The 21,836-nt window shown below is 36.5% G+C and overlaps 1 protein-coding gene across 4 annotated transcripts in view; it reads right to left on the bottom strand.

Annotated features, from left to right (window-relative positions):
* SCLT1 (sodium channel and clathrin linker 1) overlaps window positions 1-21,836 on the bottom strand; it is a 181,189-nt gene that overhangs the window by 68,653 nt on the left and 90,700 nt on the right. For all 4 annotated transcript variants that reach the window (XM_032857691.1, XM_032857709.1, XM_032857719.1 and 1 more), the window contains one exon: window positions 2,487-2,558. In XM_032857691.1, the coding sequence (XP_032713582.1) occupies window positions 2,487-2,558 (72 nt within the window). The remainder of the gene's footprint in view (window positions 1-2,486; window positions 2,559-21,836) is intronic.

Here is a 21,836-nt window from a genome sequence, read left to right as displayed (position 1 = left end):
ACATTTAAAATTACTATTATTAAAAAGCTTTCATGGATATTTGCTATTAATCCCCACCAATATTCCTATCTTTTGGGAAAGATATGATCAAATGATACTAAATATTTTTTCAAGTACACATGGAGTATTTTCAAAATCATACCCTATAATCTACCATAAAGAAAATCATAAAAAGTATTAAGAATCAATATCATATAGATTATAATCTGTGGCATCTATTTAACTGGATTAGAAAATAATAAAAAGATATCTAAATATATACAGATGTGGAGATTCAAAATTAAAAAAAATTTTTTTTTAAATTCACCGATCCAAAAAAGATCATAATGAACTTTTCATTTAACTTGTATAAAATGAATAACCAATCTTCTTACTCATTTGCTGTAGATTAACAGCAATCTCTGTTAGTTGGCAGAATTAAAACCTTGAGTATTCTTAGAAGAAATTGTACCCTGTAGGAGAAAGTAAAAGCTGTGCTGCTTTCCAAGGGAGATGTGTGACTAGACTGGCTCTGGCCTTTTCTTAAATCTATCAAAAAATCTGCACACTAACCTAAAACACAAGTTATTCTTCTTCCTACCAGCATAACTTAAGTTTTGGGTTAGCTAAAGTATGCTTAACTTCTCTCCTTGACTTCATCTTTATGGTTCAGGTGGTAAAATTGGTATGTAAGAATATGTCAAAAGCTGATGTCAGGTTATTATGTCTCAAACCGTAGTCTGAGTTTTTGAGTTAACTGAGAAAATCTGCTTTTTAAAGTAGTTGAATACACTTTTCAATTAATCAGTACAGTTTTCCCCATGGAATCAACAAGACATCAGATAATACTTAGTATCTTTAGAAAAATCCATCTTAGGGGCCCCTGGGTGGCTCAGTGGGTTAAGCTTATGCCTTCGGCCTAGGTTATGATCTTGGGGTCTTGGGATCAAGCCCCACATCAGGCTCTTTACTCAGTGGGAGGCCTGCTTCTCTCTCTCTCTGCCTGCCTCTCTGCCTACTTGTGATCTCTGTCAAATACGTAAATAAAATCTTAAAAAAAAAAAAAAAGGAAAATCCATCTTAGCTATGGATTACAATTGTTTTACTATAAATTGTAAGAAATACTTCATAATAAACTGAAAATTTTTTGCTTTGAAGTGAGTTTATATAACTGGTTGTGGCTATTAAGAGTTATTATACTTAAAATCTCTGCAGATCTTATCCAACACACATTCCTTTGGGAAATGAGAAAAAAATAGTGTTCTTGTCCCTCCAGAATTTACAAGCCATTAAATGATGTTGGATTGGGGTAGGATCTTCTTTTTCTAAGCTGTGAATCTGTTGATAGCTAAATCAGTTCACATAAGAGAAAAAGCAAAACAGCAAGGTGATAGAAGAGGGAGCAAAACTGAAAAACAACAAATAATTAGACATGACTAACTGGCCACACAGCATCCCATTAATTTTAGTTAATGTTCCTCCATCCTTAAAACAGATGACATTAAGCAAACAAAAAATAACACTCTTTCTTGTTCTATTACGATCAGGATCTATACACATAGACAAAAGTCTCATCACAGAAAAAAGTCATAGACAAAAGTCTCATCACATCTCATTACAGAGTTTGTAGAATGTGGAAAATAAGCTCCTTCTTTCAGAGTTCTTTAAATATCAGTCAATAAATATTAAAAAACATGCTGTGAAAAGACTAGGCTAGGCCATGGGGAAAATAAAAGGAGGCATAAGACTCTTCTACTCTGAGGTATTTACAATCTAATTGGAAAGTTAAGATTTTTATGAAGAAAGAGAACATAATGTAACATATTTATTACAAGACATAATTCACTGCTAAGTTTTACCGTCAAGATTAAAAGCAATATAGAGATTCAGAATATATATAGATATAGAGATTCAGATATAGAGATTCAGAAAATATTAGAGTTTGTGAAGTTGAAAATGTCTTCCTAATCTCTGAAAATTCTTGTACTTTTATTCCTCTGTAAGCAAAGCTATTAAATTCCATTTCATCAAATCTTGTTATTAAATTTACACATTTAATTTCACCTCTAGACATACAAGTACTCTTTTCTCTTCTTTGTCTATTTATCCTTCAGTACTCATTTCTTTTGGGTAGCTTGTCTTTCTTCTTTTCCACTGTCGTATATAATTTTTCTTTCCCCCTCATCTCCCAAATGAACCTGGCATATGGTAGCAGTTGCAAATGAGTGCTTCAATAGCATTCTGTGTGTTCTTTGTCAAAAAAAGTAATTGTAGTAAAATGTGGTAAATGCCATCCATCTTTCCTGCTAGACCGTAAGTTCCAAGATTGCAGGTAACACATGTTTATTTTGATTTTTACTCTTCTCCAAACATCTAGTCTAATTCCTGGCTTAATAAGTATCGTCTGAATGAACAAGAATGCCCATTATAAGATTCATTAAAATGTATCCCGGCCTTTAAAATAATCAATATTCAGGAGAAAATATCAATATAGTCTTCTAACATACCATTTGAAGGGCTGAAAGTTCTTCTGTTAGTCGAGAAATCTGTATGTTATACAGTTTTCTTGCACTTGCAACCTGTAAATTAAGACATTTACAAATTGTTTAGGTTCTCAAAAAATGATTAATGCCCAATAAAAATATTTAGGATAATTATTTTGATAAGAAATAAATATGTAACTTTTAGGTCATAAAAGTAAATAAACACATGGTATATTAAAGAGTCAATACCGTGATAGTGGTGGGAGTGTCTATTAAATTTTATCATATTAGAAGTGAAAACTGGGAAAAATTCAAAATATTTACTAATCTCCTTAAAGATAATAACTGAGGGCATTACAGGTTAACATAAGTAACACATTTTATGAAAAATAAGTATATTTTCCAAAATTGAAAATTTTTTAGAAGAATGGTATTTTACATTTTTGCAAATTTCCTTAATGTCTGGTTCAACAGGAAACAGCTAGGTTCTCATATCTACTTCTACGTTCAATCTGCTATGTTGCTACATATTGTTAGCCTCTGTAAAACAATACTGTATACTCATGAGAGAATGAGTATGAAAAAAGCAAACAGAAAACTGTAAGTATGAAAGTTAGATTTGACCTTGCAGACTCTCTGAACACCACCTTTTGAAAACTCCTGCCATAGAGCACTTTAAGAGAAAAACTGAGTTACACACTAAAAATATAACTAATAACTTTGAAGGCACTTTTGTTTTATAAACAGAATATTTTTATATTGCACATATTTCAGTACTAAGTAAATTACTTTGTGAGGGAAACTTAGTTGAATTAACATTTAAATTACTTCGGAAACAGTATGATTAATGTATACAGAATATTTTGAAAAATTATTTACATCTCATCAGGATAGTTCCTAACAATATATTTTTCTAATAACTACTCACACTTTTTAAAAAGACACAAGGAATACTGATACTGATGCTATGTCATCAGTAAACACGTATGATCTAAAGATTTTTGGAAATTTTCTAGGGGCTTATAAAATATACTATTTCTAAAACATGAGGTAAGCTTTCTTTATTTATAACATTGACATATTTTATTACATTCACATACATTTAATTTGGTTAATTAATATGAGTTACTTTTCTGAAGACATGACAAATATCTGTGGGTCCCTCTGAGCTCCATTTTAGATTTTAATTTGGTACAAACTTTGCCTATGAATAATTATATGATGGATCAATCTATCCTATTTATGGGTCAGTGATAACCACGGTTTGCATTTACTGAAGTCTGATGTGTGAAGAACTGTTTAGAGTACTTATTTAAGTGTTATTACCTCATTAATTCTCACCAAGATTCAGATTAAGTAGTTATTATCCACATTATAGATGAGTAAGATTAAGGCACAAAGAAATTAAGTCATGGTTTTCAGAATATAAAAATTTTAGTTCCTATGAATGCAGTCATGTCTGTTTCTCACACCAAAAGTGTTCTTTTTAGTATCTAAAAATGATGTAGCTAGCATGAGAGTTTATGACCATAGTAGTAAATATATTTTGAAATATTTTTACAGTAATGCTGATAAATTCAGTGAATTAAACTATTCACACTTACTAAAAAGACTTTAGGATTACTGAAACTGATAGTATATCATCAGTAAAATCCTATGCTGCAAAAGTCAAAGAAGATATTTTGAGATTAGTATCTGATAAAACACAATGTAAATCTTATTATGCGAGCAAATACACATATCTGAGAGGCAGTTTAATGTGACTGGGGTTCAGAAGTCTGTATGGGAACTTCTAAAGTCACCTCTCTTACCCTAACCTCACTTTCCTTATTTTCTTTGATAATTTATGGATAGTAAGAGTATTTATAAACCAAACAGTAAGATAATTAACATGAGAAAGACATAGAAAAGGCCAATAATGGTGCAAATATTACCTAACTGGATGAATGTAATTTTGATTATAAATTTTAAGCCATGATTTAAAATCAAAAGAAAATAAAAAAATAAAATAATGTTATTTTCACACATTAAGTTTCACTTGTTTGAGAGAGACTGGAAAAAAATTAATTTTTGTATTTTAAAGAAATGACCTATTATCTCATTTTGTTCAATTTTATAGCCAGAATATATTTTACTTTGTTAATAGAAAGATACTTTTAAAGTCATTAGACATAAGTAATCCCTAATTCAATAGATGGAGAACATGTCAAATTATGATAAGTGGGGCAATTATCACCAATACAGCTTAATATTTTCAAACAAAAACATTAAAAAATATATGTAAAGGGGAGGAGCAAGATGGCAGAGGAGTAGGAGACCTAAATTTCTTTGGTCCCAGGAATTCAGCTGGATAGTTATCAAATCATTCTGAACACCTACAAACTCAACAGGAGATCAAAGAGAAGAACAGCAGCAGTTATAGGAACACAAAAGACACCAATTTCTGGAAGATAGGACATGCGGAGAAGTGAATCTGAGGCAAAACACATGAAGACAGACCACAGGGAGAGGGGTCAGCTCCCAGCAAGTGATAGAGCAGTGGAGCACAAAATCAGAACTTTTAGAAGTCTGCTCTGCTAAGGGTCGTCCCTCTAGAGGCTAAGTGGGGGTGGGGTGGGCTGAGGGGTGTGGAGCCTTCACTAGGACAGCGTGCTCTCAGGACTCGTGGGGTCACAGAAAGACCACGGATGCCTGAGTGTAGCAGAGCTCCTAAGTAAGAAGTGGGGAAGCCAGCTGCAGAGACAGACCCAAGGAGGGGACGCTCAGCTCGGGGTTACTTTAAAGTGTGATCCGAGGCACAGTTGGGGTACTACTCTTTGAGCAGGGACCCCACAAGTGACAGATCCAGGGAGAACCCCCCTTCCTCCACCAAGAGGGGTGGTATGGGGGCACAATGCAGGAATCTGCTGGGTTTGGAGACTCCAACTGGGGCTGTGTGCCAGAGATAGAAACTCTTGGTCAAAGGCTGGGTGAGCTCAGAGTGCAGCTGGAGACCAGGGAGATAGGACTGATTGACTGCTTTACTCTGATGGCTCAGTGAAGTGGGTGGGAGGGTGAGCTCTCGGCTCCTCCAGGGCTGGAGACTGGGAGGCTGCCATCCTAATCTCATCCTCCAAAGCTGTACAGAAAGCTTTAAGGCAAAAAGACTACCAGAGCAAACCCAAGCAGAGTACTTAGCCTGGCCCCCAGGGAAGGGCAGTACAATTCTGCCTCAGGCAAAGACATTTGAGAATCCCTGCAGTAGTAGGCCCCTCCTCCAGAAGATCAGCAAGAGCATCTAGCCAAGACCAAGTTTACTGAACAATGAGAACAGCACAACACCAGTGCTAGGGGAGTACAGCACATAGAATTCATGGCTTTTCTCCCATGATTCTGTAGTCTTTCAAAGTCAAATTTTTAAAACTTTGGTTATTTTTTTCTTTTTCTATTTTTTTTGAATGCTTCCTCTTTCCTATTTTAACCTATTTTACCTATTTTGTCTTATCAATACCATTTAAAATCTTTTTAAATTTTTATTTTTATAGTCATATTCTATCCCTTCATTGTATTTAACCTTATTTTTTTGTATACATATAAGCTTTCCTTTCTTTAAAATGTTGGGATACAGTTTCTTCTAACAGATATACCCTAAATCTAACATATGGTTTTGTTCTTGTCTCCAGCCTGATCGCATTCTCTCCTTTTTTTTTCTTTTCTCTTTTTTCAACCAACTTATCTTATTCCTTTTTAAAAACCTTTTTAAATTTTCTTTTTCTTTTATTTTTAATAAAGATTTTATTTATTTATTTGACACAGAAAGACACAGTGAGAGAGGGAACACAGGCCGGGGAAGTGGGAGAGGGAGAAGAAGGCTTCCCACTAGCAGGGAGACTGATGCGGGGATCAATGAGCCAGAGGCAGATGCCTAATGACTGAGCCACCCAGGTGCCCCTAAAATTTTTTTAATTTTCATCTTTACAGTCATACTTCATCCCTTCATCATGTTTACCCATATATATTTATATATATATGGGTGTGTATATATACATATATATATTTTTTTCTTTCTTTAACATTTTGGGAGGCATTTTCTTCTAACAGACCAAAATACACTGAAAATCAAGTGTGTGGCTCTGTTCTATTCACCATCCTAATCACAGCTACATATTTTTTTCCTTTCTTTTCATCCCAGATTCAAGTCTCTTTTGATTTGGTTAGTGTATACTTTTCTGGGGTCGTTGTTACCCTTTTAGCATTTTGTTCTCTCATCCATTTACTCTTTTCTGGACAAAATGTCAAGGCAGAAAAACTCACCTAAAAAAAAAAAAAGAACAAGAGGCAGTACCGACAGCTGGAGACCTGATCAATATGGACATTAGTAAGATGTCAGAACTAGAGTTCAGAATGACAATTATAAAAATGCTAGCTGGGCTTGAATAAAACATAGAAGATATCAGAGAATCCCTTTCTGGAGAAATAAAAGTTAAAATCTAAGATGAAATTTAAAAAGCTATTAATGAGGTGCAATCAAAAGTGGAGGCTCTTACCGCTAGGATAAATGAGGCAGAAGAGAGAATTAGTGATATAGAAGACAAAATAATAGAGAATAAAGAAGCTGAGAAACAGAGAGATAAACATCTACTAGATCACGAGGGGAGAATCTGAAAGATAAGTGATACCACAAGATGAAACGGTATTAAAAAAATAGGGATCCCAGAAGAAGAAAGAGAGAGGGGGTTAAAAGGGATATTGGAGCAAACTATAGCAGGAATTTCCCTAATTCCGGGAAGGAAACAAGCATCAAAATGCAGGAGGTACAGAGAACCCCCTCAAAATCAATAAAAATAGGTCTACACCCCATCATCTAATAGTAAAACTTACAAGTCTCAGTGACAAAGAAAAAATCCTGAAAGCAGCTCGGGACAAGAGGTCTGTAACCTAAAATGGGAGAAATAGACTGGCAGCACACCTATCCACAGAGACCTGGCAGGCCAGAAAGGATATGATATACTGGCATGATATATTCAAAGCACTAAATGAGAAAAATATGCAGCCAAGAATATTATATCCAGCTGGGCTGTCATTGAAAATAGAATGAGAAATAAAAAGCTTCCAGGACAAACAAAAACTAAAAGAATTTGTGAAGACCAAACCAGGCCTACAGGAAATACTTAAAGGGGTCCTCTAAGCAAAGAGAAAGCCTAAAAGTAACAGATCAGAAAGGAGGCAGAGACAATATACAGTAACAGTCACCTTACAGACAACACAATAGTACTAAATTAATATCTTATCCTGAATGTAAAGGCTAAATATTCCAATCAAAAGACATAAGGAATCAGAATGGATAAAAAAAACAAGACCCATCAATATGCTATCCACAAGAAACTCAATTTAGACCCAATGACACCTCCAGATTTAAAGTGAGGGGGTGGAAAACAATTTACCATGCTAATGGACATCAAAAGAAGCTTGGGGTGGCAATCCTTCTATCAGATAAATTATTTTAGCCAAAGACTATAATAAGAGATGAGGAAGGACACTATATCATACTTAAAGGGTCTGTCCAACAAGAAGACCTAAGAGTTTTAAATATCCATGCCCCTAACATGGGAGCAGCCAACTATATAAACCAATTAATAACAAAATCAAAGAAGCATATCGACAATAATATAGTAATTGTAGGGGACTTTAACACCCTCCTTACTGAAATGGACAACATCTAAGCAAAAGATCAACAAGGAAATAAAGGCTTTAAATGACACACTGGACCAGACGGATATCACAGATATATTCAGAACATTCCATCCCAAAACAACAGAATACGCATTCTTCTCTAATGCACATGGAATATTCTCCAGAATAGATCACATCGTGGGTCACAAATCAGGTCTCAGCTAGTACCAAAAGACCAGGGTCATTCCCTGCATATTTTTAGACCACAATGCTTTGAAACTAGAACTCAACCACAAGAGGAAAGTTGGAACTCAAATATATGGAAACTAAAGAGCATCCTACTAAGAATGAATGGGTCAGCCAGGAAATTAAAGAGGAATTAAAACAATTCCTGTAAACATTCAAAACTGAAAACACAACTGTTCAAAATCTTTGGGACACAGCAAAAGGCAGTCCTGAGAGGAAAATATATAGCAATACAAACCTTTCTCAAGAAACAAGAAAGTTCTCAAATACACAACCTAACTCTACATCTAAAGGAGCTGGAGAAAAAAAAAAAAAAAAGAAACCTAAACCTGGTAGAAGAGAAATAATAAAGATCAGAGCAGAAATCAATGAAATAGAAACCAAAGAAACAGTAGAACAGATCAACAAAACTAGGAGCTGTTTCTTTAAAAAAATTAATAAGATTGACAAACCCCTGGCCAGACTTACCAAAAAGAAAAGAGAAATGACCCAAATAAATAAAATCATGAATGAAAGAGGAGAGATCACGGCCAACATCAAAGAAATACAATTATGGGGGCGCCTGGGTGGCTCAGTGGGTTAAAGCCTCTGCCTTTAGCTCAGGTCATGATCCCGGAGTTCTGGGATCGAGCCCCGCATCAGGCTCTCTGCTCAACCGGAAACCTGCTTCCCCGTCCCCCCCACCCCCGCCACCTCTCTGCCTACTTGTGATCTCTGTCAAATAAATAAATAAAATCTTAAAAAAAAATTAAAAAAAAAAAAGAAATACAATTATGGGCGCCTGGGTGGCTCAGTGGGTTAAGCCTCTGCCTTCAGCTCAGGTCATGATCTCAGGGTCTTGGGATCAAGGCCCATGTCGGGCTCTCTGCTCCGCAGGGAGTCTGCTTTCCCCTCTCTCTCTGCCTGCCTCTCTGCCTACTTGTGACCTCTCTGTCAAATAAATAAATAAAAAATCTTAAAAAAAAAAAAGAAATACAATTATAAGAACATATTATGAGCAACTATATGTGGGCACATTTGACAATCTGGAAGAAACAGATGCATTCCTAGAGATGTATGAACTACCAAAACTGAACCACAAAGAAACAGAAAACCTGAACAGATCTATAACCAGTAAGGAGATTGAAGCAGTCATCAAAAATCTCCAAACAAGACCCCAGGGCCAGAGGGCTTCCAAGGGGAATTCTACCAAACATTTAAAGAAGAATTCATAACTATTCTCGTGAAACTGTTCTAAAAAATAGAAATGGAAGGAAAACTTCCAAACTCATTTTATGAGGCCAGCATTACCTTGATCCCCAAACCAAAGACCCCATTGGAAAGGAGAATTACAGACCAATATTCCTGATGAACATGGATGCAACATTTATCAAAATGCTAGCCAATAAGATCCAACAGTACATTAAAAGGATTATTCACCACGACCAAGTGGGATTTATTCCTGGGCTGCAAGGTTGGTTCAATATCTGCAAATTAATCAATGTGATACAAAACATTTAGTAAAAGAAAGAAAAACCATTTGAACCTCTCAACAGATGCTGACAAAGCATTTGACAAAGTACAGCATCCTCTCTTGATCAAAACTCGTCACAGTGTAGGGATGGAGGGTAAACAGCTCAAGACCATACGGCCATCTATGAAAAATCCACAGTGAGTATCATTCTTAACGGGGAAAAAACTAACAGCTTTCCCCCTAAGGTCAGGAACATGACAGGGCTATCCACTATCACCACTGCTATTCAATATACTACTAGAAGTCTTACAGCAATCAGACAACAAAAGGAAATAAAAGGCATCTGAATCACCAAAGAAGAAATCAGACTCTACTCTTTGTAGATGATATGATACTTTATGTGAAAACTCAAAAGACTCCACTATGAAACTGCTAGAACTCATACAGGAATTCAGTAAATTGTTAGGATATAAAAATCAATGCACAGAAACAGTTGCATTTCTATACACCAACAAGACAGAAGAAAGAGAAATTAAGAAGCCAATACTATTTACAATTGTACCCAAAATCATAAGATACCTAGAAATAAATCTAACCAAAGAGGCAAAGAATCTGTACTCAGAAAACTATAGAGTACTCATGAAAGAAACTGAGGAACACACAAAGAAATGGAAAAATGTCCCATGCTCCTGGATTGGAAGAATAAATATTGTGAAAATGTCTATGCTATCTACACATTTAACGCAATCCCTATCAAAATACCATCAACTTTTTTCAAAGAAATGGAACAAATAATCCTAAAATTTATATGGAACCTAAAAAGACCCCAGATAGTCAGAGGAATGTTGAAAAAGAAAACCAAAGTTGGCGGAAATCACATTTCCAGACTTCAAACTCTATTACAAAGCTGTAAGCATCAAGACAGTATGGTACTGGTGCAAAACAGACACACAGATCATTGGAATAGAATAGAGAGCCCAGAAATGGACCCTCAACTCTATGGTCAACTAATCTTCCACAAAGCAGGAAAGAATGTCCAATAGAAAAGACACAGTCTCTTCCACAAATGGTGTTTCAAAAATTGGACAGCCACATGCAGAAGAATGAAACTGGACCATTTCCTCACACCACACACAAAAATAGACTCAAAATGGATGCAAGACCTCAATGTGGGAAAGGAATCCATCAAAATCCTTGAGGAGAACACAGGCAGCAACCTCTTCGACCTCAGCCGCTGCAAATTCTTCCTAGACACATTGCCAAAGGAAAGGGAAGCAAGGGCAAAAATGAACTACTGGGACTTACTCAAGATCAAAAGCTTCCGCACATCAAAGAAAACTTTCAACAAAACCAAAAGATAAGCAACAGAAGGAGAGAAGATATTTGCCAATGACATACCAGATAAAGGGCTAGTATCCAAAATCTATAAAGAACTTACCAAACTCAACACCCAAAGAAAAAATAATCCAATCAAGAAATGGGCAGATATCATGAACAGACAGTTCAGCAAAGACATCTAAGTGGCCATCAGACATGAAAAAGTGCTCAACATCACTCGGCATCAAGGAAATACAAATCAAAACCACAATGAGGGGAGGTGAACCATGAGAGACTATGGACTCTGAAAAACAATCTGAAGGGTTTGAAGGGGAGGGGGGTGGGAGGTTGGGGGAACCAGGTGGTGGGTATTGGAGAGGGCATGGATTGCATGGAGCACTGGGTGTCGTGCAAAAAACAATGAATACTGTTATGCTGAAAATAAAATTTTTAATTTATTATTTTTAATTAATTATTATTAATTTTTTAATTAAAAAAAAAACCACAATGAGCTACCATCTCACACCTATCAGAATGGGTAAAATTAACCAGCCAGGAAACAGCAGGTGTTGGCAAGGATAAGGATAAAGGGGAACCCTCCTACACTGTTGGAGGGAATGCAAGATGGTGCAGCCATTCTGGAAAATGGTATGAAGTTTCCTCAAAAAGTTGAAAACAGAGCTAACCTACAACCCAACAATTGCATTATCGTGTATTTAACCTAAAGGTACAAAGGTAGTGATCCGAAGGGGCACATTCACCCGCATGTTTATAGCAGCAATGCCCAGAATAGCCAAACTATGTTAATAGCTTAGATGTCCATCAACAAATGAATGGATAAAGAAGATGTGGTATGTACATATACAATGGAATACTATGCAGCCATCAAAAGAAACGAAATCTTCTCATTTGCCACAATGTGGATGGAACTAGAGGGTATTGTGCTACGTGAAATTAATCAGAGAAAGATAATTATCATATGGTCTCGCTGATATGAGGAAATCTGAAAGGCAGGGTAGGGGGCCAAGGGGAAAGGAAGGGAGAAATGAAACAAGACAAAACCAGAGAGGGAGAGAAACCGTAAGAGACTCTTTATCAAAGGAAACAAGGGAGGCTTGCCAGAGGGGGGGGGGTTGGAGGGATGGGGTAGGAGGGTGATGGTCAATGGAAAGGGTATGTGTTATGGGGAGAAATAATAATAATAATAAATATATACATTAAAATAATAAATGGATATAAGGAGGATATACTATATGCTCTATAAGATATTATGGTTTGTTTAAATATAGTTAACGAAAATAATAGCTATTCTTTGAAATTTCACACAGTGCAGAATTATGTATGTAGAAAGAGAAAGTTTCCTCACTATTCTATCTTCTAGGCTTAGCGCTATTTGAAGGTTGATGTATACAACTCCAGAATTTTTTGTTTCATAGATAGCTACATCATTAATAATCTGTAATTAAATGAAAATTCAGAGGACAATGTTAAAAATAGTATTTTTTGCTAGTGGAATTGTAAGTGATTTTTAAGTTATTTTTTGGGTGTTGAGTTTGATATGTTTTTTTATAGGTTTTGGTTACTCGCCCTTTATCTGATACATTATTTGCAAATATCTCTCATTCCATAGGTTGCTTTTTAGTTTTGTTGATTGTTTCCTTTGCTGTGCAAAAGCTTTTTAACCTGGTGAAGTCCCAATAGTTCATTTTTGCTTTTCTTTGCCTTGCTTTTGGAGACATTTCTAGTAAGAAGTTGCTGCAGTTGAGGTCAAAGAGTTTGCTGCCTGCATTCTCCTGTAGGATTTTGATGGGTTCCTGTCTCACATATAGGTCTTTCATCCATTTTGAGTTTATTTTTTGTATATGGTGTACAAAGCGGTCCAGTTTCATTCTTTTGCATGTAGCTGTCCAGTTTTCCCAACACCATCCATTGAAGAGACTGTCTTTTTTCCATTGGACATTCTTTCCTGCCTTAAGATTAGTTGACCATAGATTTGAGGTACAACTTCTGGGGTCTTTATTCTGTTCCATTGATCTATGTGTCTGTTTTGTGCCAGTACCATACTGTCTTAATGATTACAGCTTTAAGTCTGGAATTGTGACACCTCCAGCTTTGGTTTTCTTTTTCAACATTGTGTTGGCTATTTGGGGTCTTGTGTAGTTCCATACAAATTTTAGGATTGTTTGTTCCAGCTCTGAAAAATGCTGATGATAATTTTAAAAAAGATTTTATTTGTCAAAGAGAGTGAGCACACACAAGGAGGGGAAGTGGCAGTCAGAGGGACAAGCAGGCTTCCTGCAGAGGAAGGAGCCCAGTGTGGGAGTCAACCTCAAGACAATGGGATCATGACTTGAGTGGAAGGCAGATGCATATTAACCAACTGAGCCACCCAGATGTCTCAGTGCTGATGGTATTTTGATAGGGATTGCATTCAATGTGCACACTACTTTGGGCAGCATACACATTTTAATAATATTCGTTCTTCCAATCTATGAGCATGGAATGTTGTTTCATTTCTTAGTGTCTTCCTCAATTTATTTCATAAGTGTTCCAGTTTTAAGAGTAGAGGTCCTTTACCTCTTTGGTGAGATTTATTCCTATTTTATGGGTTTTGGTGCAATTTTAAATGGGATCGCTTGACTGATTTCTTTCTGCTTCATTGTTAGTGTACAGAAATGAAACTGACTTCTTTGCATTGATTTTATGTCCTGTGACTGTGCTCAATTCCTTGATCAGTTTTAGCAATTTTTTGGTAGAGTCTTTGGATTTTCTACATAGAGATTCAGGTAATCTGCAATGAATGAGAGTTTGACTTCTTTGCTGATTTGGATGCTTTTATATCTTTTTGTTGTCTGATTGCTGAGGTTAGGAACTCCAATACTCTGTTGAACAATGGTGGTGAGAGCAGACTTCCGTGTCATGTTCCTGACCTTAGGAGAAAAGCTCTCAGTTTTTCCCTGTTGAGGATGGTATTTGCTGTGTCTTTTCTACATGGCTTTTATGATATTGAGTTCTGTTCCTTCTATCCTACATGGCAGGGAGTTTTTATCAAGAAAGGATGGTGTATTTTGTTAAATGCTTTTTCTGCAACTATTGAGAGAATCATATGGTTCTTCTTTCTTTTATTAATGTGGTGTATCATACTGATTGATTTGTGGATGTTAAACCACCCCTGCAGCACAGGAATAAATCCCACTTGGTCGTAGTAAACAATCTTTGCACTGAACTGTTGGATCATATTAGCTAGTATCTTGGTAAGAATTTTTGCATCCATGTGCATCAGGGATATTGGTATGTAATTCTCTTTTATGGTGGGGTCTCGGTCTGGTTTTGGGATCAAGGTAATGCTGGCCTCATAAAATGAGTTTGGAAGTTTTCCTTCCATTTCTATTTTTCGGAACAGTTTTAGAAGAATAGGTATTAATTCATCTTTAAATGTTTGGTAGAATTCCCCTTGGAAGCCCTCCGGCCCTGGGATCTTATTCTTTGGGAGATTTTTGATTACTGCTTCAATTTCTTCACTGGTTATGGGTCTGTTCAGTTATTCTATTTCATTCTGTTTCAGTTTTGGTAGTTTACATGTTTCTAGGAATGCATTCATTTCTTCCACATTGCCTAATTTTTTGGCATATAATTGCTAATATTCTCTTTAAACTGTATTTCTTCAGTATTGGTTGTGATCTCACCTCTTCCATTCATGATTTTATTTATTTAGGTCTTTTCTCTTTTCTTTTTGATAAGTCTGACTATGGGCTGTCAATCTTATTAATTCCTTCAAAGAACCAGCTCCTAGTTTGGTTGATTTTTTTTTTTTTAACTTCTTTGTCATTGATTTCTGCTCTAATCATTTTCATCTCACTTCTCCTGCTTTGTTTAGGCTTTATTTGCTGTTCTTTCCAGCTCCTTCAGGCATTCCATCCTGAAGCAGCAGAATACACAGTGTTCTCAAGTGCACATGAAATGTTCTCAAAAAAAGACTGCATACTGGGCCACAAATCAGATCTCAACCTGTACAAAAAGACCGAGATCATACCATGCATATTTTCAGACCACAATGCTAAAAAACTTGAAGTCAACCATAAGAAAAAAATTGGAAGGACCACAAATGCATGGAGGTTAAAGAACATACTGCAAAAGAATGAATGGATCAATGAGGAAATTAGAGAACAATTAAATACATGGAAACAAATGAAACTGAAAACACAATAGTCCAAAAGCTTTGGGATGCAGGCAGTCCAGATGGGGAATATTCTGGATATTACAAAGGATTCTTTGTCACATACAGAAGAAAGCTGAACACTGGGTTAAATTGAGGGAGACTACAGAGACAGCAGTCAAATGCAACGATACATAAATGTTGATTGGATTCTGGATTTAAAAAAACAAAAAGCTAATAAGGATATTCTGAGGAAATTTGAGTGTAGATTAAAGTGATTTTTTTTTTTTTTTTAAAGATACGGAAATAGTGGTGTGGTTGTGTAGTAAAATATCCTTTCTCTGGGGAAAAACATGCCAAAATAATCAGGAGTGAGGTGTCGTAATGCCTGCAATCAATGTCCAAATGTTTGGCAAAAGAGTGTGTGTATGGATAGAAAGAGATGGGACAGGTGTGGCAAGATATTAATAATTATCTGGGTAAGGGGCAAACAAGTGTTCACTGTACAGCTTCTAACCTTTTATGGGTTTGAAAATTTCTAAAAACAAAAGAATATAAAATTAAAGGGAAACAATTTCTCACAGTGATTGCGAAGAGAGCTCAAGAAACAACAGACTTGTATTTACAACTAGTTCTGCTACTTCCTAAAGGTAGAACCCTAAAGCAAGTTATTTACTTTTGATCCTTAAAATGGGTTTTTCTTTTTTTCTTCTACAATTCACAATACATTTTCAAACTTTACCACACCACTTACAAACTGATTCATATCCATACCAAAAGGCAAATAGATGTTATGCTTTCCTTGTTTCTTTACATGAAAGCAAACTTAAACTTCCCAGTTTATTTTTTTTTAATTTAATTTTTTTTTTATAAACATGTATTTTTATCCCCAGGGGTACAGGTCTGTGAATCGCCAGGTTTACACACTTCACAGCACTCACTCCAGCACATACCCTCCCCAATGTCCATTACCCCACCCCGTTTTCCAACCCACCGCCCCCCAGCAACCCTCAGTTTGTTGTGTGAGACTACAAGTCACTTATGGTTTGTCTCCCTCCCAATCCTATCTTGTTTCATTTATTCTTCTCCTACCCCCTTAACCCCCCATGTCGCATCTCTACTTCCTCATATCAGGGAGATCATATGAGAGTTGTCTTTCTCCGATTGACTTACTTCGCTAAGCATGATACCCTCTAGTTCCATCCATGTCGTTGCAAATGGCAAGATTTCATTTCTTTTGATGGCTGCATAGTATTCCATTGTATATATATACCACTTCATCTTTATCCATTCATCTGTTGATGGACATCTAGGTTCTTTCCATAGTTTGGCTATTGTAGACATCGCTGCTATAAACATTCGGGTGCACGTGCCCCATCGGATCACTACGTTTGTATCTTTAGGGTAAATATCCAGTAGTGCAATTGTTGGGTCATAGGGTAGTTCTATTTTCAACATTTTGAGGAACCTCCATGCTGTTTTCCAGAGTGGTTGCACCAGCTTGCATTCCCACCAACAGTGTAGGAGGGTTCCCCTTTCTCCACATCCTCGCCAGCATCTGTCATTTCCTGACTTGTTAATTTTAGCCATTCTGACGGGTGTGAGGTGATATCTCATTGTGGTTTTGATTTGTATTTCCCTGATGCCAAGTGATATGGAGCAATTTTTCATGTGTCTGTTGGCCATCTGGATGTCTTCTTTGCAGAAATGTCCTCTGCCCATTTCTTGATTGGATTATTTGTTCTTTGGGTGTTGAGTTGGCTAAGTTCCTTATAGATTTTGGACACTAGCCCTTTATCTGATATGTCGTTTGCAAAAACCTTCTCCCATTCAGCCAGTTGTCCTTGGGTTTTGTTAACTGTTTCCTTTGCTGTGCAAAAGCTTTTGATCTTGATGAAATCCCAATAGTTCATTTTTCCCCTTGCTTCCCTTGCCTTTGGCGATGTTCCTAGGAAGATGTTGCTGCGGCTGAGGTCGAAGAGGTTGCTGCCTGTGTTCTCCTCAAAGATTTTGATGGATTCCTTTCTCACAGTGAGGTCCTTCATCCATTTGGAGTCTATTTTCGTGTGTGGTGTAAGGAAATGGTCCAATTTCATTTTTCTGCATGTGGCTGTCCAATTTTCCCAACACCATTTGTTGAAGAAACTGTCTTTTTCCCATTGGACATTCTTTCCTGCTTTGTCGAAGATTAGTTGACCATAGAGTTGAGGTTCTATTTCTGGGCTCTCTATTCTGTTCCATTGATCGATGGGTTTGTATTTGTGCCAGTACCATGCTGTCTTGATGATGACAGCTTTGTAATAGAGCTTGAAGTCCGGAATTGTGATGCCACCAACTTCGGCTTTCTTTTTCAATATTCCTTTGGCTATTCGAGGTCTCTTCTGGTTCCATATAAATTTTAGGATTATTTGCTCCATTTCTTTGAAAAAAAAAATGGATGATACTTTGATAGGAATTGCATTAAATGTGTAGATTGCTTTAGGTAGCATAGACATTTTCACAATATTTATTCTTCCAATCCAGGAGCATGGAACATTTTTCCATTTCTTTGTGTCTTCCTCAATTTCTTTCATGAGTACTTTATATTTTCTGTGTATAGATTCTTAGCCTCTTTGGTTAGGTTTATTCCTAGGTATCTTATAGTTTTGGGTGCAATTGTAAATGGGATTGACTCCTTAATTTCTCTTTCTTCTGTCTTCTTGTTGGTGTAGAGAAACAAAATTGATTTCTGTGCATTGATTTTATATCCTGACACTTTACTGAATTCCTGTACAAATTCTAGCAGTTTTGGAGTGGAGTCTTTTGGGTTTTCCACATATGGTATCATATCATCTGCGAAGAGTGATAGTTTGACTTCTTCTTTGCCAATTTGGATGCCTTTAATTTCCTTTTTTTGTCTGATTGCTGAGGCTAGGACTTCTAGTACTATGTTGAATAGCAGTGGTGATAATGGACATCCCTGCCGTGTTCCTGACCTTAGCGGAAAAGCTTTCAGTTTTTCTCCATTGAGAATGATATTTGTAGTGGGTTTTTCATAGATGGCTTTGATAATATTGAAGTATGTGCCCTGTATCCCTACACTCTGAAGAGTTTTGATCAGGAAGGGATGCTGTACTTTGTCAAATGCTTTTTCAGCATCTATTGAGAGTATCATATGGTTCTTGTTCTTTCTTTTATTAATGTGTTGTATCACATTGATTGATTTGCATATGTTGAACCAACCTTGCAGCCCTGGAATAAATCCCACTTGGTCGTGGTGAATAATCCTTTTAATGTACTGTTGAATCCTATTGGCTAGTATTTTGGTGAGAATTTTTGCATCTGTGTTCATCAAGGATATTGGGTCTGTAGTTCTCTTTTTTGATGGGATCCTTGTCTGGTTTGGGGATCAAGGTGATGCTGGCCTCATAAAATGAGTTTGGAAGTTTTCTTTCCATTTTTATTTTTTGGAAGAGTTTCAGGAGAATAAGAATTAGTTCTTCTATAAATGTTTGGTAGAATTCCCCCGGGAAGCCGTCTGGCCCCGGGCTTTTGTTTGTTTGGAGATTTTTTAATGACTGTTTCAATCTCCTTACTGGTTATGGGTCTGTTCAGGCTTTCTACTTCTTCCTGGTTCAGTTGTGGTAGTTTTTATGTCTCTAGGAATGCATCCATTTCTTCCAGATTGTCAAATTTGTTGGCATAGAGTTGCTCATAGTATGTTCTTATAATTGTTTGTATTTCTTTGGTGTTAGTTGTGATCTCTCCTCTTTCATTCATGATTTTATTTATTTGGGTCCTTTCTCTTTTCTTTTTGATAAGTCTGGCCAGGGGTTTATCAATCTTATTAATTCTTTCAAAGAATCAGTTCCTAGTTTCGTTGATTTGTACTATTGTTTTTTTGGTTTCTACTTCATTGATTTGTGCTCTGATCTTTATGATTTCTCTTCTCCTGCTGGGTTTAGGGTTTCTTTCTTGTTCTTTCTCCAGCTCCTTTAGGTGTAGGGTTAGGTTGTGTATCTGAGACCTTTCTTGTTTCTTGAGAAAGGCTTGTACCGCTATATATTTTCCTCTCAGGATTGCCTTTGTTGTGTCCCACAGATTTTGACCCGTTGTGTTTTCATTATCATTTGTTTCCATGAATTTTTTCAATTCTTCTTTAATTTCCTGGTTGACCCATTCATTCTTTAGAAGGATGTTGTTTAGTCTCCATGTATTTGGGTTCTTTTCAAATTTCCTCTTGTGATTGAGTTCTCGCTTCAGAGCATTGTGGTCTGAAAATATGCAGGGAATGATCCCAATCTTTTGATACTGGTTGAGACCTGATTTGTGACCCGGGATGTGATCTATTCTGGAGAATGTTCCATGTGCACTAGAGAAGAATGTGTATTCTGTTGCTTTGGGATGGAATGTTCTGAATATATCTGTGACGTCCATGTGGTCCAGCGTTATCATTTACGGCCTTTATTTCCTTGTTGATCTTTTGCTTGGATGATCTGTCCATGTCAGTGAGGGGAGTGTTAAAGTCCCTTACTATTATTGTATTATTGTTGATGTGTTTCTTTGATTTTGTTATTAATTGGTTTATATAGTTGGCTGCTCCCACATTAGGGGTATAGATACTTAAAATTGTTAGATCTCCCTGTTGGACACATCCTTTGAGTATGATATAGTGTCCTTCTTCATCTCTTATTATAGTCTTTCGCTTAAAATCTATTTGATCTGATATAAGGATTGCCACCCCTGCTTTCTTCTGATGTCCATTAGCAAGGTAAATTGTTTTCCACCCCCTCACTTTAAATCTGGAGGTGTCTTCGGATCTAAAATGAGTTTCTTGTAGGCAACATATAGATGGGTTTTGGTTTTTTTATCCATTCTGATACCCTGTGTCTTTTGATTGGGGCATTTAGCCCATTAACATTCAGGGTAACTATTGAGTGATATGAATTTAGTGCCATTGTATTGCCTGTAAGGTGACTGTTACTGTATATTGTCTCTGTTCCTTTCTGATCTACTACTTTTAGGGTCTCTCTTTGCTTAGAGGACCCCATTCAATATTTCCTGTAGAGCTGGTTTGGTGTTTGCAAATTCTTTCAGTTTTTGTTTGTCCTGGAAGCTTTTAATCTCTCCTTCTATTTTCAATGATAGCCTAGCTGGATATAGTATTCTTGGCTGCACGTTTTTCTCGTTTAGGGCTCTGAATATATAATGCCAGCTCTTTCTGGCTTGCTAGGTCTCTGTGGATAAGTCTGCTGCCAATCTAATATTTTTACCATTGTATGTTACAGACTTCTTTTCCCGGGCTGCTTTCAGGATTTTCTCTTTGTCACTAAGACTTGTAAATTTTACTATTAGGTGACAGGGTATGAACCTATTCTTGTTGATTTTGAGGGGGGTTCTCTGCACCTCCTGGATTTTGATGCTTATTTCCTTTGCCTTATTTGGGAAATTCTCTCCAATAATTCTCTCCAATATACCTTCTGTTCCCCTCTCTCTTTCTTCTTCTTCTGGAATCCCAATTATTCTAATGTTGTTTCATCTTATGGTGTCACTTATCTCTCGAATTCTCCCCTCATGGTCCAGTAGCTCTTTGTCCCTCTTTTGCTCAGCTTCTTTATTCTCTGTCATTTGTTCTTCTATATCGCTAATTCTTTCTTCTGCCTCATTTATCCTAGCAGTGAGAGCCTCCATTTTTGATTGCACCTCATTAATAGCTTTTTTGATTTCAACTTGGTTAGATTTTAGTTCTTTTATTTCTCCAGAAAGGGCTTTTATATCTCCCGAGAGGGTTTCTCTAATATCTTCCACGCCTTCTTCGAGCCCAGCTAGAACCTTGAGAATCGTCTTTCTGAACTCTAGATCTGACATATTACCAATGTCTGTATTGATTAGGTCCCTAACCTTTGGTACTACCTCTTGTTCCTTTTTTTGTGGTGAATTTTTCTGCCTTGTCATTTTGTCCAGATAAGAGTATATGAAGGAGCAAGTAAAATACTAAAAGGGTGGCAAAGACCCCAGGAAAATATGCTTTAACCAAATCAGAAGAGATCCCAAATCGTAGGGGGGAGAAAGGGGATAAAAAGAGGTTCAGAAAAAAAAAAAAAGAAAATAAAAGAAACAATTAAAAAAAGAAACCGAATAAAGAAAAAATAAAATATATATATATTAGATAAAGTAGTTAAAAAATGTTAAAAAAGAAAAGGGTAAAAGTTAAATATTTAGCAGAAGAAAAAAAAGTGAAAAAGAAGAAAAAAAAATTAAATTAACTGCAAGACTAAAGAATCATAGGGAGAAAGCCATGAGTTCCGTGCTTTACTTTCTCCTCCTCTGGAATTCCGCTGCTCTCCTTGGTACTGAACCTGCACTCCTTGGTAGGTGAACTCGGTCCTGGCTGGATTTCTTGTTGATCATCTGGGGGAGGGGCTTGTTGTAGTGATTCTCAAGTGTCTTTGCCCCCGTGGAATTGCACCTCCCTTACCAGGAGCCGGGCTGATGTAATCTGCTCAGGTTTGCTTTTGGGAGCTTTTGTTCCCTGAGCACTTTCCATGGAGTTCCAGAGGACGGGACTGAA

Source organism: Lontra canadensis, unplaced genomic scaffold (genome assembly GCF_010015895.1).
Source record: "Lontra canadensis isolate GAN:19392208 unplaced genomic scaffold, GSC_riverotter_1.0 scaffold1, whole genome shotgun sequence".
Classification (NCBI taxonomy): domain Eukaryota; kingdom Metazoa; phylum Chordata; class Mammalia; order Carnivora; family Mustelidae; genus Lontra; species Lontra canadensis.
Note: the sequence above shows the minus strand (reverse complement) of the source record. Positions and strands in the feature narration are given on the sequence as shown.